Genomic DNA, 14420 nt, shown 5'->3' on the forward strand with positions numbered 1-14420 from the left:
TATGTTTTTTGGGGAAGAATAACCAAATAGACGTGGTGAACCATAAAGTACCAAGCCTGACAGACGATATCCTGCGCTGAAAATCATAAAAAATCTTTAATCTAAATAATCCAGGGACCCACTCAAACGCATAAAAAAACATCAAACTTAACTAACCAGCCGTTTTGAATTTGCCCAATGTGATACATAAGTAGTGAAAAATAATATAGGTATTATACGGATAATATAAAACTATAAGAACTGAACGCCTTAATATTAAAAAAAATTGAGTCCGAAGCCATGAAGTAAAAATAAAAAAAATAAGAAATATCAACTGCCAATGTCAAACTAGCTTATGTCAATTGGATGTTGTCATTTGTGTCATCGACTTGCACCAAGGTATGCATCGTCCGGTGACTAATTTCAACGTTTTTATTGTAAATATTTGAGCTAAGAGTACAAGTGAAAGTTATATGAGTTCGTATTAGGCTTGTACGCGTTTGTGTTGCTAATAATGTGATAATTATCGCTAAGAAGTGTCCACATCACTTCATACTACGAATCGGATCGGATGGAACTCGTTGCTATATGTTCGTATTTTTTTATTATATTCCACTAGTTCTAAATGTCTTTCGTATTACTATAATTGCTTGTGTTATATTAATTTTAATCTAGTGCCTAAAATAAGAAACATCTCAACAGAAGTTGAAGTATTTACAACGCCTACGATTCTCGTTTACGAACCTGTTTTAAGAAGCTATCAGGGACTACTATGTTTATCAAAACAAATGAAATCTGTGCACGATGATAATAAAATCAAAGGTGTATATATGAATAGGCACTTACTTACAGGTAGGTAGAAGTGAATATAATAAATAGTCTGTTTTTCCTCACAAATGCCCCATAATAATAAATGTCAAGAGACTTTCCTCTATATGTCAGTAAAGCATGCTCTTAGCTGGAATTGATTTGGTTGCATGGAGATGTGCCTGTTTATTAGTTTACCTGGGCATACACTTAAAAAATGTTTAAAAACACATCTAATACAGCGAGGTTACTATTCATTTGACGAATTTCTTAATGACACGGTAGGTTGAAAGCAGCCAGCTTCGCTCTCATCTCCCGCAAGATAGAAATATTATTGTTAATGTTTTGGAAAAGAGCAACTAATAAGTTTCTGGCCGGCGCTTCTCGTTGGAATCTGCCTTCTGAACCAGTGGTAGAATCACTACTAACATACATACTTGATGTTTCAAAAGTGTTCTTATAAAGTAGGCCTACTTGAAAATAATGAATTTTGAATTTTTGAATTTGAATTTACTTGTTAGCTTTGCTACTGAATGTAATACTGTTATAAAGAAATTTGGTATTGAGATTGTATATACTTCCATTACGGCTGCAAGCATGCCACAAGATAATTATTTATACCTGGTACTCCTATTTTCCATAGCCATAGATGAGATAAAGGGTAGACATAATTTTCTAGCTCTACTAGACCCTTAAAGTTTCCTCAAGACGAAAACCCACCTAGACATAAAAATAGCTTAACAATTATTCATTGTAAAGTCAAGATCTCCTGAAAATGCTTTGGTTTCAGAGCAGAATGTGCATAGAGGGTATATTGCCGAAGATCTGTTTGGCGTGGAGTATAAGGGTTGAAGAAATTATAAATACAGATTCTCCTAATCCAATTTAAGCTTAATTTTCATAATATTTTCTATGGGTTATTTTCTTGAATAAAGGTTTTTTTGACCTTTGACTATGACCACTAGTGCAAAACTAGTCTACTAGTGCAAAGAGTCGCAGGTTCAAATCCAGTCGGTTCCGTAAATATTTATATGCATTTTAAATTTATAAAATAGTAAATGTATGTATGTTTCCTTTAGATGGCTACGATGATGCTGGTGCGGTTGAACATGCGCCTGGCGCTGGCGGCGCTGTGCGGCGGCGTGCTGCTCGTCACGCTGTACTGGGGCCGCTGCGGTGACTTGACGCGCAGGCCTAGTGAGTATACCTTTGGGAGTGATAGGTTGAATTAACACGCACAGAGACTTTCCAATCAGAAGTATAAGAATTATTAACAGCAAAGAGTACGTGTGACACAGCAAAATTTAGGACAACACTATAATAATAACTAAAAAGACACACAGATAAGATACAGATACAGATTCTCCTGATGTTTTCGGAGTATAGCAAATTAAGCTTAATTTCCATAAATTGAATTGAAACAAAGACGGTGCGTATTAAAAGTCTAATGGTATATATACTTTTATAAGGCAAGACACGTATAAGCAAGTGAGTTATACCGATTCTGCGAAGAAGACACATCGGAGCAGTGGCGTGCACTTCATACTTTCGTAAAAGCACTGCCTACCCTATTTTTTTATATAACTCTTACCGCATGAGGATTTTTCCATTTTATGCCATCTTCCTGTGTTATGCATACCCTGGTCATAAACTATATGCCCGCCACTGTTTCGGAGCATTCAATTTTTGCTTGTGAATTTTTTAACGACCAATGAAATGAAGCCCAAGTAGATGACCAGCCAATTGCCGCACCTCCCATATAAAAAATTAACGACGCGTATGTGCATCCTTACTTTATTATTCCCATTAGAATTATAAATGCGAAAGTGTGTTCGTTTGTTTGTTTAGCATTCCTTAACGCCCTAAATAAGCAACAAATCGACTTTCTTTTATATAGTGTTTGTATATTCAGTAAGTTCGGTGCTGTCGAACGCGCTGTCGGAGCGCGCCGGTGACGAGATCGAGTGCTGGATCAACGGGGAGTACTCCGTGGCGTGCCTGCGGGACAGGGACCAGGTGTACGTGCCCTTCTCGTTCATACACAAGTATTTTGAGGTATATACTAATTGTTTATTCGCTAATTTCACAGTTATATAAAACGTAAGCTTACAGAAAAATCCTATTATAATGTTAAGGATTACTTGAACGATAAAAAAGCTTGGCTGTGAATTGCTCTAGCTTCAAAGCTTAATATAAATTCACTGTGGGATGGTGATAACAAAAAATCCCGGCTAAGTTTATTATGGGCTCTTCATAGACCAGGGCGCGTTTGGAACCTTGTAGCTTTAGGTTAAAGTTGGCGAACGAAATTGTCACAATCCCCTTACAATTATGTAAACATATAATATGTAAGAACGCATCATAAGTGCCAGTGCTAGGCCTACATGAATAAAGAAATTTTGAATTTTGACATCAGTCTGTCCGTTGGAAGAATGTGTTCTGATGTCTGTGTGTTAGTCATATAAAAAAAACGGACCGACTGCAAGTCGGATTCTCGTACGAAGAGCTCCGTACCATTATCTATAAAAACGAGAAAGGTAACTGTTTAATAGGGGCCTACCTAAATATTTATTTTATTCTGTGTTAATGAAGAAGTTCAAGAGATACAGCCGGACAGACAGACCAACAGACAGACGGACAGCGGCGTCTTAGTATATTACTGGTCCTGTTTTACCCTTTGGTTACCTAACGGAACCCTAAAATGAAAAGATTTTTTAAAAAAATATAGAGGTACTTTGGGGACGAGGTAATTTACTTACCTCGTCCCCAAAGTAAGCGAAGCTTGTGTCATGGATACTAAGATGACTGATGAATATTTTTATAAATAATATACATAAATACGCCAAATTGTATATTGTTTTGTTATCCTTTTTTTATGTACTTTTAGTGGTGTGCAATAAAATTATATTCATTAACTAATTCATAAATTTATAATAATAATAAATATTAAGTTTCTAATGTTGTTAAAACATGATTTTAAAACTATTACGTTTTATAATTGATATTAACTATATATTTCCCCAGCTTCAATTTTTCAATCTATCACATCTTCCAGTTTTAATGATGTTAGCCCTCATGTAACTCTCTTTTACAAACCAGGCCGCCTTCCCCTGGGATCCAATAATTTTAAACTTTATGAGAATAATAGGCCATTGATACTATGCTTATAAATGATTTAGTTACCAACTGTAATAATGAAGCGGTGAAATCTCAGTTTATAGAACTTTTCGGAGTTACGTGCGTTTTAAGTAATTTCAATATAATTGGCTTAATTTTAACAGCATAGGGTAACATCGTTAGGAAACTGCCTATGAGATGTTTTCAAAGACGAAGGCTACCAATCCGATAAATAGGCGCCGCCCGCCCTGTAGGCGGGTTCACAATGACTTTATAACGATCAACAGCGATGAAGTATTTTTCATATCTCATGTTCGGAAAACTGTTATCTTAACTGCGGGTGGAAATACAGCGTTTATTGCTCTTTGCATACTTTGTAAAGACCAATAAATGCTGTGCATAATAAATCAATGGTCTATACTATCTCTGGTCGGAATTAAAGTGGTGTTTTTCGTTTCGCTTAACAATCGACTATTCTGTTATCAATATTTACCCTTGGTCTTATAGCACACTATCTGATGTTAGCGACTTTGTCCGCGTTTGTTCAGGGTTCCGTACACGAACGGCGCCAACTGGCCTCTATAACTAAGCCTGCCTGTCAACAGGCTATGTCTAATTGGCCGAAAAGAAATAATGTATTTCTATTGCCGCTATAACATCAAACATAAAAATAAAACATTTCTGAATATACTATTTATTTATATCTTTACTTTGTGCACCATCCACTGTCCGTTTTAATAATAGCTTCTTACGTTTAGGTTCCCTGTAAAAGATCACTTTAAGTGATAAGACCGCCTTTGCTCCTTAAAACTATGTAGTACTTTTGCTTTGTTTTTCTCAATATTGTTACTTTGTGATTTGCAACAATAAATTTATTCTTTCTATAAATTTTGGATTCGATCTTAATAATGTTAAAAAACTATGAAGTGTTTCATATTTCATCTTGGAACCCAAGCTCCTTTTTTTTTAATTACGCGAAAACCGTTTCCTTATTGAAGTTAAAAGTGCCCCCCTCTATCTTCAGAATGCAAGCTATCTCTATTCTCTAAATCGGTGCTTCAGTTAAAATCTAACATAACATTTTGTAATCCAATCTTTGCACGTTATCAAAATGACCTTACAGCCGTGCCAACAAATATTTGCTTTAAATCTAATCACGGTTGTTAATCGAGCCTTGACCCACAAGTTTTAACTTACTTTTCATTAACTTTATCCAATTAATCGCATATCGGTCCTGGAGTTATTAGCATACTTTAAGGAAAAATAGTATTGAGACCTTTTTTTGGTCTATTGGTATCACTGTCCTTTTTTATAGTGTATGAGTTTTATTATTATGTGGACCAATGGACGCCCACTGTTGGACGCTTTATACCGGTGATAGGTCTTTATGGAGTTCCAAATTGCACGGTCTTGTGCCCCCGCGTCCAACGGTTCCTAGATGGTGTACAAATGCTGCGTTATCCATGCAGGGTTGCCATTCCAGCATCTTGAGACCCCAAAGTCTTATCGGTTCTTCGAGCTATGTGCTACTTCAGCTACGATCCAATGAACCAAATTTGCACACTATTAATTTAGTAGAATGTTATGCTTTCTAAAGACTAAAATAGCTATATTGTTTACCAACATCTTTATATTGTACAAACATTCTTGCAAATAAATGATTATTATATTTTTATTATTACGCCGGTAACCCTGGTTCTTATACGGATCCCCTCATTCTTTATTTGATCACGTAGATACTCCGAGTATAAATTTAACTCTTCTAAGCTTATTTCTTTTACGGATCTCCTTATTTCTGGATTCCTACCCCGGCCCTTGATCGGGTGTTCTTAACTTATTACAATCTTGTCGGCAGATATACGGCAAAATAACTTCCGTCGATGGCGTGGAAAAGTTCGAGTGGTCGCATAGTTACAGTAAAGTGTACCACCCTAAGAAGAAATACGATCCGCGTGGCACATTCGCGACCTTCGAGAATTACAACGTCGAAGTTCGCGACCGAGTAAAATGCATAAGCGGTATCGAAGGAGTACCAGTTTCCACGCAATGGGAACCCAAAGGATTCTTCTACCCCACCCAAATTGCTCAATTTGGCTTGGCTCATTACAGCAAGAATATTACTGAACCAGAACCGAGGGTCAAGATAATCGATGACGGTGAGAAATATCGTGAAAATTGGATCGTCAGTAAAGACGCTGTCACGACGAGGGAATTCGATTCGGAACTTAAAGCTAATGTTTTGAGGTTTTCAACGACAGACCACGTATCCAGCCAAGTATGGTTGAAAGTGAATATAAGCCAGGATTTCGTTTTGAGTATGGATCTGATGTTAAAACCGAACTCGAGTATGACGGTGGTTTTGCAGAACAAGGAAAAGAAGGAAACGGTGTACCTGCATTATGTGACGAGCACGCAGCTGATATATGCGCAGGTAAGTTAAATGTACTTGAACGTTCATCATCATCATGTCAATAGACGTCTACTGCTGGGATATATACGAGTTTATAGGCTTTTGTTTGGAGTTCTAAAATGCACGGTCCTAGGCTGCTTGTTTGCAGCGGCTCCCAATGACTCGTTGATGTCGTCTGTCCACCTCGTCGGGGATATAAAAACACTGTTTACGTTCATCGGTTGTCCGAGCTATATGCCCGCCCTTTGCCACTTTATCTTCCTGTCTCCCTGGTTCTTTAACGGATCTCATTCCTGGTTTGATTACGTGCAGTGGCGTGCACTGGGTTTCTTAGCAGGGTATGCATGCAGTGGAATGATTGCAACAAATGCCATAAATCCTCCTCCTATTCGAGTTATACGTAAAATTTAGGGTAGGCAGTGCTTTTGTGCATATACGAAGAGCACGCCACTGATTACGTGTAGGTAGGTACTTCGAGCATCGCTCTCATTAGAGCATTTCGTGTAACTATTATGGTTAAACTTTTCTTGATAGACTCTTCTAAGGCACAAGGTCAATTTGAAATGTAATCTTCGAGAAACTATTTTCATTTCGTCGGAGAAGGCTTTTTGGATGCAATATAATTCTGAAACGCACGCTAATGATATTAAACATCGTTTGTTGAATACCATTCGTCGTTACCCCAGGATTCTGGGTATAAACAGGATATTGACCTCGGATCACGTTGAAATTTATCAGTCGATGTTACATTGTTTTAGAAAATTCCGCATCCATAATACGCGACCAAAGGAAATGGTGTACTTTTTAAAAAATACGCCCAATGTGTTTTCTTATCATCATGCATTTTGAAAGCTTTTGAATGTTGTTGACAGTATTGGTTTCAAGGAAAAAGTGTTGCCAGTTGTCTATTTTTGAATTATTTTTATGTCATCTATTTTATTTCCAGGAAGACCACATATACTATGGGATCGGCGTTGACCAGAAGTGGCGTCGGCTAACGCGAGACCTTATCATTGACATGCAAAAAGGGTGGGCGCTACAGGACCGGCCCAAACGGAAATCACCCCGGAATAAATTTAAGGTATGTATGGTCTGTCTCTCTTAACCACAAGTGGTGACGAACAATCGACTTATTTGAAACTGACATAAATTAGTGATTTCCGCATATTTGGCGTATTGGCAAACCCACTCTGGAAAGGATTGTCGATGCTCATACCGCACTCACCGCAGTTGCAACAAACCACCGCAACATAAAACTTGTTACCTCTAAAGTCAAAAAACCCATAGATTGCAAAATGTGTGCAAGTTAGTGAGATGATGGCTTTCACTACATTCGTAAACTTAAAACTAGAGCTACGAGAATTGAAAACATGTTTTCCTTAGTTATGCTGAGATAAAATAAAAAATATTACTTTTATTCATTATGTAGACATCTCTGACTATCTATTTTAGCTGTTGCCCGCGTAATTCCAGTAAGAGTTGTTTTATATTATTTGTTTAAAAAGTTCTGTTACTGTGTAAGTAAATATCATTATTTGCTTGAATGTCGTTTTTTTGCTCTTAATATTATTATGTGTGTCCTTTTACATTCAACTATTTAAATGGCTAGTAAACATTTTTGAAATTAAATAAATATTAATAAAATTTATTAGTTTCATATAATTAACATAAAAACATAATATTTAAACAAAAAAAAATAGTTGTTATATTAGATATATTATTATATGAGAAAAACAAAAATAAAAGAACTATAAATCCATGTGAAGTAAATAAGTAAGTATATAATAGAATCATAGTATGTCAGCCATATTCCAAACCTTAAAAGATGTCTTATGAATAAATTTTCATCCTACCAATATAATTTTATAAATGTGAAAGTGTGAATGTTTGTAACTCTATCATGCAAAAAGCTGAACGGATTTGGATGAAATTTTGCATGCATGTAGCCATGGAACATGGAAAAGAACAAAGGCTACGTTTTATCCCCAATTCCTAAAGAAGTTCCCGAGGGTAAATTTAAAATTGTATACGATCTAAGTCGCGGGCAGTCAGCTTATAAATTTGGTATGCATGTCACCTATGCTATGAAAAGGGCATGCACTTTCTGTACCGATCTCTCAAATAGTTCCCGCGGTAAAATTCAAAATTGTTAACGAGCGAAGCTTGAGACCCAATTATGAAGACCACGCAGACGAAGTACAGGGAAGAAGCTAGTATTTAAATATATTTTTATTTTATATAATACTAGCGCACCCAGCCCGCTTCGCCGGGCTAGATTTTGCTTTATTTTATTTAAACAATAAACTTACATCATTCAATTTTTAATTAAAGTCCCATAACATATTAAATCATTTATTTCTCTCCGTATTCATTCTCTTCTCGAGCGGGTGAAGATCATTATTTACACCCATGTGCTCCGATCGTCACCAAACTTTACAGGATTACTCGCCAGGTCATTTCGGAGATTCCCTGAAAGTTTCATTGAAATCAGTCTAGCCGTTTCGGAGCCTATACGGAACATACCCACACACTTTCCCTTTTATATATATATATATATATATATATATATATATATATATATATGTATATATGTATATAGTATACTAGCTGTTGCCCGCAACTTCGTCCGCTTTTGTTTTTCGAAAGACATGTGCCTCATAAATGTAGCAGCACTTTATGTATTTAGGATAGCTAAGCCTGGTGTAAAATCGTCAAACACTTTCGTCCCCTCTCCCGACAGAACTGAGCTTAATTTCGGGATAAAAAGCATCCTACATTACTTCTAATACCTTCAGGAACATATGTACAAAGTTTCGTGATGATCGGTTTTGTTTTTTTTGCATGAAAGCGTAACAAACAAACTTACATTACTATTTATAATATTGGTAGGGATATATTTATTATTATTATTTATTATTTATTATTTAACTCTTTATTTGTACACCACAATGAAGTTAGTAAAAAAAAAAAAAACAATAGAAATACAAAGACAAAAGTAGAATACAAAAGGCCTTATCGCTTAGTAGCGATCTCTGCCGGGCAACCTTTGGATTAGGACAAGATGAGAGAGAGCGGATAGGTGGTGTAAAATTATTATAAACGTACATTCAAATAGCTAAATGCAAATACATAAACAAAATTGCACAAATAAGAAAAATATAGTATCGTCAGTGGACGTCAAGAGGTTGATATGATGATGATGATGCTGAAATCCAGTCGCGATGATGTGTCGCGCAGATATCGAGCCTCATCCTGAGCGGCGCGGGCGGCGTGCGCGACGTGCGCGTGGCGTCGTCGGCGCACCCGGCGCACTTCTTCGCGGCGGCGCGCTGGCTGGTGCGCGCGCAGCGGGCGCGCGGCGGCTGGCCCGTGCCCGCGCGCCGCCGCCTGGCGCCCGCCGCGCCCGACCTGCGCCCCGGCTGGTGAGCGCGTCTGATATTGGATAGCTATCATGCTAGCCCATATTGTGAAAATTAAGCTTCATTTGCTATACTAATTTCTTCAATCCTTATACTCCACACCAAACAGATCTTCGGCAATGTACCCTCTACGCACTTTTCGCTCCGGAATTGGAGCATCCTCAGGAGATGTTGACATTGTTACTTAACAATTAATCATTGTAAAGTCAACATGGAGTATAGCAAATTTTGCTTAATTTTCAAAATAGGGCTGTCTGTGTGTGTGTCTATCTGTGTCGTCGTCTTTACCGAACGGATGAAACGATTTTGATTTGTTTTTTTTGTTACAAAGGTGAATTAGTCGGGAGTGTTCTTAGCTATGTTTGATGATCGGTCGGCATGCATATTTTTACACAGCTCCCCCAATATGGGTGTCGAGTGAAAGTATCTGACTAGTACAATAATTTTAACTTTTAAACTAATTTAACTTTTAAATTGTAAGAAGAATTGAATGAAGAATATCAAATAACGAAATGAAAACTAAAAACTTATTTTTTTTTATGATTGTGTTGCTATTGTTTAGTCGCGAGGTTTCGCCGACGACGAAGATAAGGGGGCTGGCTGAAAACCAGTGCTGCGTTTTTTAGTATTCAGCTATACTGAGCCAGCTCCTCTGCCACACATTTATATTTAAAGCAAATTTATGATACAAATGTAACATTTTACACAAATATGTGATAATAAAGAGGATCTATCTATCTTTCTTTCCTTACATTTGAATACCTAATGTTAGCTTGAGGTGGGTCTAATGTTAGCTCGCGCCCCGTCAGGCACTCGGCCATGAGCCAAGGCCACGCCATCTCGGTGCTGTCGCGCGCCTTCTACCGCAGCGGCGACGCGGGCTACCTGCGCGCCGCGCAACGCGCGTTGTACCTGCTGGACGTGCCCAGCCACGCGGGGGGCGTCAAGGCCATGTGGATGGACAAGTATCTGTGGTGAGTGGCACGAGCTACCCGGTGACGTGAGTCCCCCGATACATTCAAACTTTTATCTAACGAAAAGGCCTATCATATGTCAAGGGATGGCGAGGACGCACAAAGGGCATGGCCGAAAATTTTATGGAAATCTGCCCCAGAATGCCTAAAGAAAACAAATATTTTATTAAATAATATTTTTGCTCACCTTTTGCCATGTTGATATATTTTAGTGGTTAAAACCTTAGACCAATTCATTCTAGGATTTTAAGTTTATCTATCCTGCCTCATAGTTATTTATTGTAAAATAAAAGGTTTTATCATCATGCTTATAAAAATGTCTTATATACGAATATTTAGAGCATGCATAGAGCATATTTAAGTAGAGCACATTTAGAGAGCATATTTATGTACATGGCTTTACGCTTTACTATGAGATTGAGAATATTGAACACTAAAGACATTGCTTTATGCCTTACAGTCAAAGACATGATTATTAAATACTGAACGGTGTACGGTGATATACCTATGCTTTCTATGGGAAAGAATAAAGAAATATGACGTCTGACGTTTATTCAGCAAAATCTACGTGATTTGTACATCAAAAATTGCTTGAATTTGAAATAAGTCGCGGGGGGTACACTATACTGAAATATTCAAATTCCTTGGTTAAGCCCGGGGGTAGCTGGGTTGAAAATACCCGCCGGGCAAAAATGTCCCAGGTCGGGCAAAAGCTACTCAATTATTATCACTTACTCGTAATAATAGTCGCTAAAGCCCACTAACCCGCATTGGAGCGTGGTGGGTCTGTGATTTAAACCAGTTTTTCCTATGAGACGCCTGTGACCAGCAGTGGGAAGTTAGAAGCTGCGGATGTTATTCGCATTTCTGAGCGATTGAAGGCTGGCGCTAGCAATAGAACAGTTGCTTATGATTATGCATTTCAATAAAACAAAATATCTTTCAATTTCCAGGTATGAAGAATACCCAACTAAGCCGCCCCTATTCGTTCTAAACGGCTTCATATACACGCTCCTAGGCCTCTACGACTTGCACGTGATCGAAGGTGAGAACTCCATATCTCTAGCCAAGAAGATGTTCGACGACGGCATGGTGTCTCTGAAAGCCTTGCTCCCTCTATTCGATACAGGAAGCGGAAGCTTCTATGACTTGAGGCATTTTACTCTGGGAGTTAGTCCCAACATCGCTAGGTGGGACTACCACGCCACCCATGTCAACCAATTGTACCTTCTGTCTGGATTGGACCCCGATCCGATATTGATCAACACTGCCAAAAGATGGGAGGGCTACATGCAGGGGAAACGGGCGGCGCACAATTGACGTACCGAATAATCGTTTAACGGTACAGAAAAAGTCGAGAACAATCTATAACTCGTGAAAATCGAGTTGCGGAAGTTGATCTTTGTAAAGTTATGAAGTAGCTTGATGTTCGTCAAGCGTAGTGAGGTTAATCTGATATTTTTTACAATAGCATACGGTAAGAGTAGAAGAACCGATTCAGTGGAATTCGAATGACAAACAGTAATAGTGTCTAGATATTTTACGCGCTGTGCAAACGCAAACACATTGCATGGCTCCGAGACCATGCATGCGGCAAAAGTTATGGACCTGATAATAAATCTAAGAGCGATGAATACAGAGAGTATAAAACTTGGAGTTTTACTCCTTTATCAAAATATAAATGGGGAAATCTTTATTTAAACCCGCGTTAATGATATAAACCTCTGCGAAGCTGAAGTAACTATTAGCGGAGCAGATATCTCAAAGTATATAATGTTTGAGTCCCGAAGTTCTAGACGGGCAACCCTCTAACGGAATGAGTAAATCCGGTGGTTTCTTATGTGTCAGAGAATAAAAAACATGAGTCGCAGAACAAGACTGTAAAATTTGGATATGCCTACAAGATCCGAGCTGTGTCTACGTTTGCGCAGAGCGTATAAGTTGATATAAGTCTGATATAGCATTGTAGGAATGTAGTTCTTTCTCTGTTTCTTTGACACAGAATTTTCAAAGACCCGTAATCGAAGACCATTTCAACTCTTGTAGTTTTTTGTTTCCCTCCCTCAATTCCAATAATACATATAGTTTTAGTTTGATAATAAAAGAGACAGAGAACTATTAGATAATATGAGAGACAGAGAAGTAAAAAACATTATTAAAATTTTAGACATTCATAATTTATGGTATTGAAGATCTTCGCACACTGTCGTAAAGCCGTATTTCAGTTACTAGAAAATGAGCACAACGTGTTGACCCTATCAAATGTGCCAATAAACTGCTGATGACCTTGGCGCACGTGATACAGTTGACATTCCTATGTTCAGTACTGATAAAACATTTTTTACAAATATTGTACCTTTTGCGGCTCCGAATGTAGCCCGTGCGGCTATTGTGAATGTCAAATTATTTCTTATCTTAAAGCAAAGCTGAGGAAGCATGCGACGAATAATTCATACGAATTCGTCTGACCAATAACGGTACTGGTGTCACTCGTGCAATGTTTATGGAAGCAAAAAAAAAACTTTTACACGATAATAAATCTCAATATAAATATTATCATTTGTAACCAAATAAGACTGAATGTAGGAATTATGCACGGATTCTATGAATGTTTTTAAATAACCTAGCACGTATGTAACATTATATAACAAATTGTACTATACACATTTAAACTTGTTTCCTATAAAAATACTCCATAAAATATGGGAACCTACTTTATAGACTTACGCGGCTGTCACTTTTCTACTAAATTGGTAGAAATCGGTACAAATTTATGTATATAAATATGTGTGTATCTAATTATACCTGACCACGTATATACATTACGACTATTTTATCAAGAAAAATGTTTGTGTAATGAACATTAATGTTTTTCAGTGTCTGGGCGTTTATCTGTATATTATAAGTATTTATGTATATTATTCATCAGTCTTCTTAGTACCCGTAACGAAAGCAACGCTTACTTTGGGGCTAGATGGATATGTTTGTATTGTCGAAGTATATTTATTTTTTTATTTATTATCGCCTTACAAAGTGGGTTCCTTTAATCCGATCTAAAGTATATCTAGGTAATAATAAACAGTATACTTTCAGTTTACTACCACGCCACCTCTCTTGCAATAACTGTAAGGTGGTTCTTAATGTTCAGAAACTGGCTGGATCTATTTAAGGCTTCCGCTTGGGTCGCGTCGCAATGTATTACATTGCAAGAGTCGTCGTATATACTCCTTTTTGTACACTTTGTAAAAACCATCGCACACCAAAGCGTCAAATAGTTAGTACAGGATGTAGTTATACTCAATGCAATTAGTTTCATTACAATATTTCCTTATAAACGCCGAATCTAACCTAAAAGATTGCCAGCTCTGAGAAATAAAACCAACTTGATTGAACTTATTGGTCATTAATAACTTTTATTATATTCAGTAGAAAAAGTAATGTAATTTATGTACTTAATACACCATCTTGAGTGATAATGTTGCAGTAAATGTATATTACAACGCAAAGTCAATGAAATACTTATCAAACCATATCAATGTAAATATGTAAGTGTAATATTATGAAAATTAAGATTACAAATATAATATTACTTCGTAGGAATGTAGATATCTGTATTATATAACCTAAAATAATAGCTTAAGATATTTTATAGAATTATAAAGTCTCAGTTCTAGTAAATCTATTTGTACTACATAAAGATGGTGTTCAATCTGT

At 37.1% G+C, this 14420-nt stretch overlaps 1 protein-coding gene across 2 annotated transcripts; it reads left to right on the plus strand.

Moving 5' to 3' along the window:
* Nucleotides 1-369: 369 nt before the first annotated feature.
* On the plus strand, nucleotides 370-12810 carry LOC120624683 (D-glucuronyl C5-epimerase). Of its 2 annotated transcripts, XM_039891356.1 has the most exons (9): nucleotides 370-569; nucleotides 682-831; nucleotides 1866-1983; nucleotides 2699-2841; nucleotides 5759-6334; nucleotides 7260-7394; nucleotides 9551-9735; nucleotides 10542-10706; nucleotides 11660-12810. In XM_039891356.1, the coding sequence occupies exons 3-9, from the start codon at nucleotides 1866-1868 to the stop codon at nucleotides 12024-12026; spliced, it is 1689 nt and encodes a 562-aa protein (XP_039747290.1). In that variant the 5' UTR covers nucleotides 370-569; nucleotides 682-831; the 3' UTR covers nucleotides 12027-12810. The 2 variants fall into 2 exon arrangements, with proteins under 2 accessions (XP_039747290.1, XP_039747289.1); XM_039891355.1 differs by lacking the exon at nucleotides 682-831.
* The last annotated feature ends 1610 nt before the right edge of the window (nucleotides 12811-14420 follow it).

The sequence above is a fragment of the Pararge aegeria genome, chromosome 6 (genome assembly GCF_905163445.1).
Source record: "Pararge aegeria chromosome 6, ilParAegt1.1, whole genome shotgun sequence".
In the NCBI taxonomy this organism is placed as follows: Eukaryota; Metazoa; Arthropoda; class Insecta; order Lepidoptera; family Nymphalidae; genus Pararge; species Pararge aegeria.

Excerpts from the sequence above, each read along its gene's own strand:
- LOC120624683 (XM_039891356.1), top strand. The coding sequence starts at position 1,866 with ATGGCTACGATGATGCTGGTGCGGTTGAACATGCGCCTGGCGCTGGCG. Across the intron at positions 2,842-5,758 it reads TCATACACAAGTATTTTGAG|ATATACGGCAAAATAACTTC; the intron begins GTATATACTAAT and ends TCTTGTCGGCAG. Across the intron at positions 6,335-7,259 it reads CGCAGCTGATATATGCGCAG|GAAGACCACATATACTATGG; the intron begins GTAAGTTAAATG and ends TTTTATTTCCAG.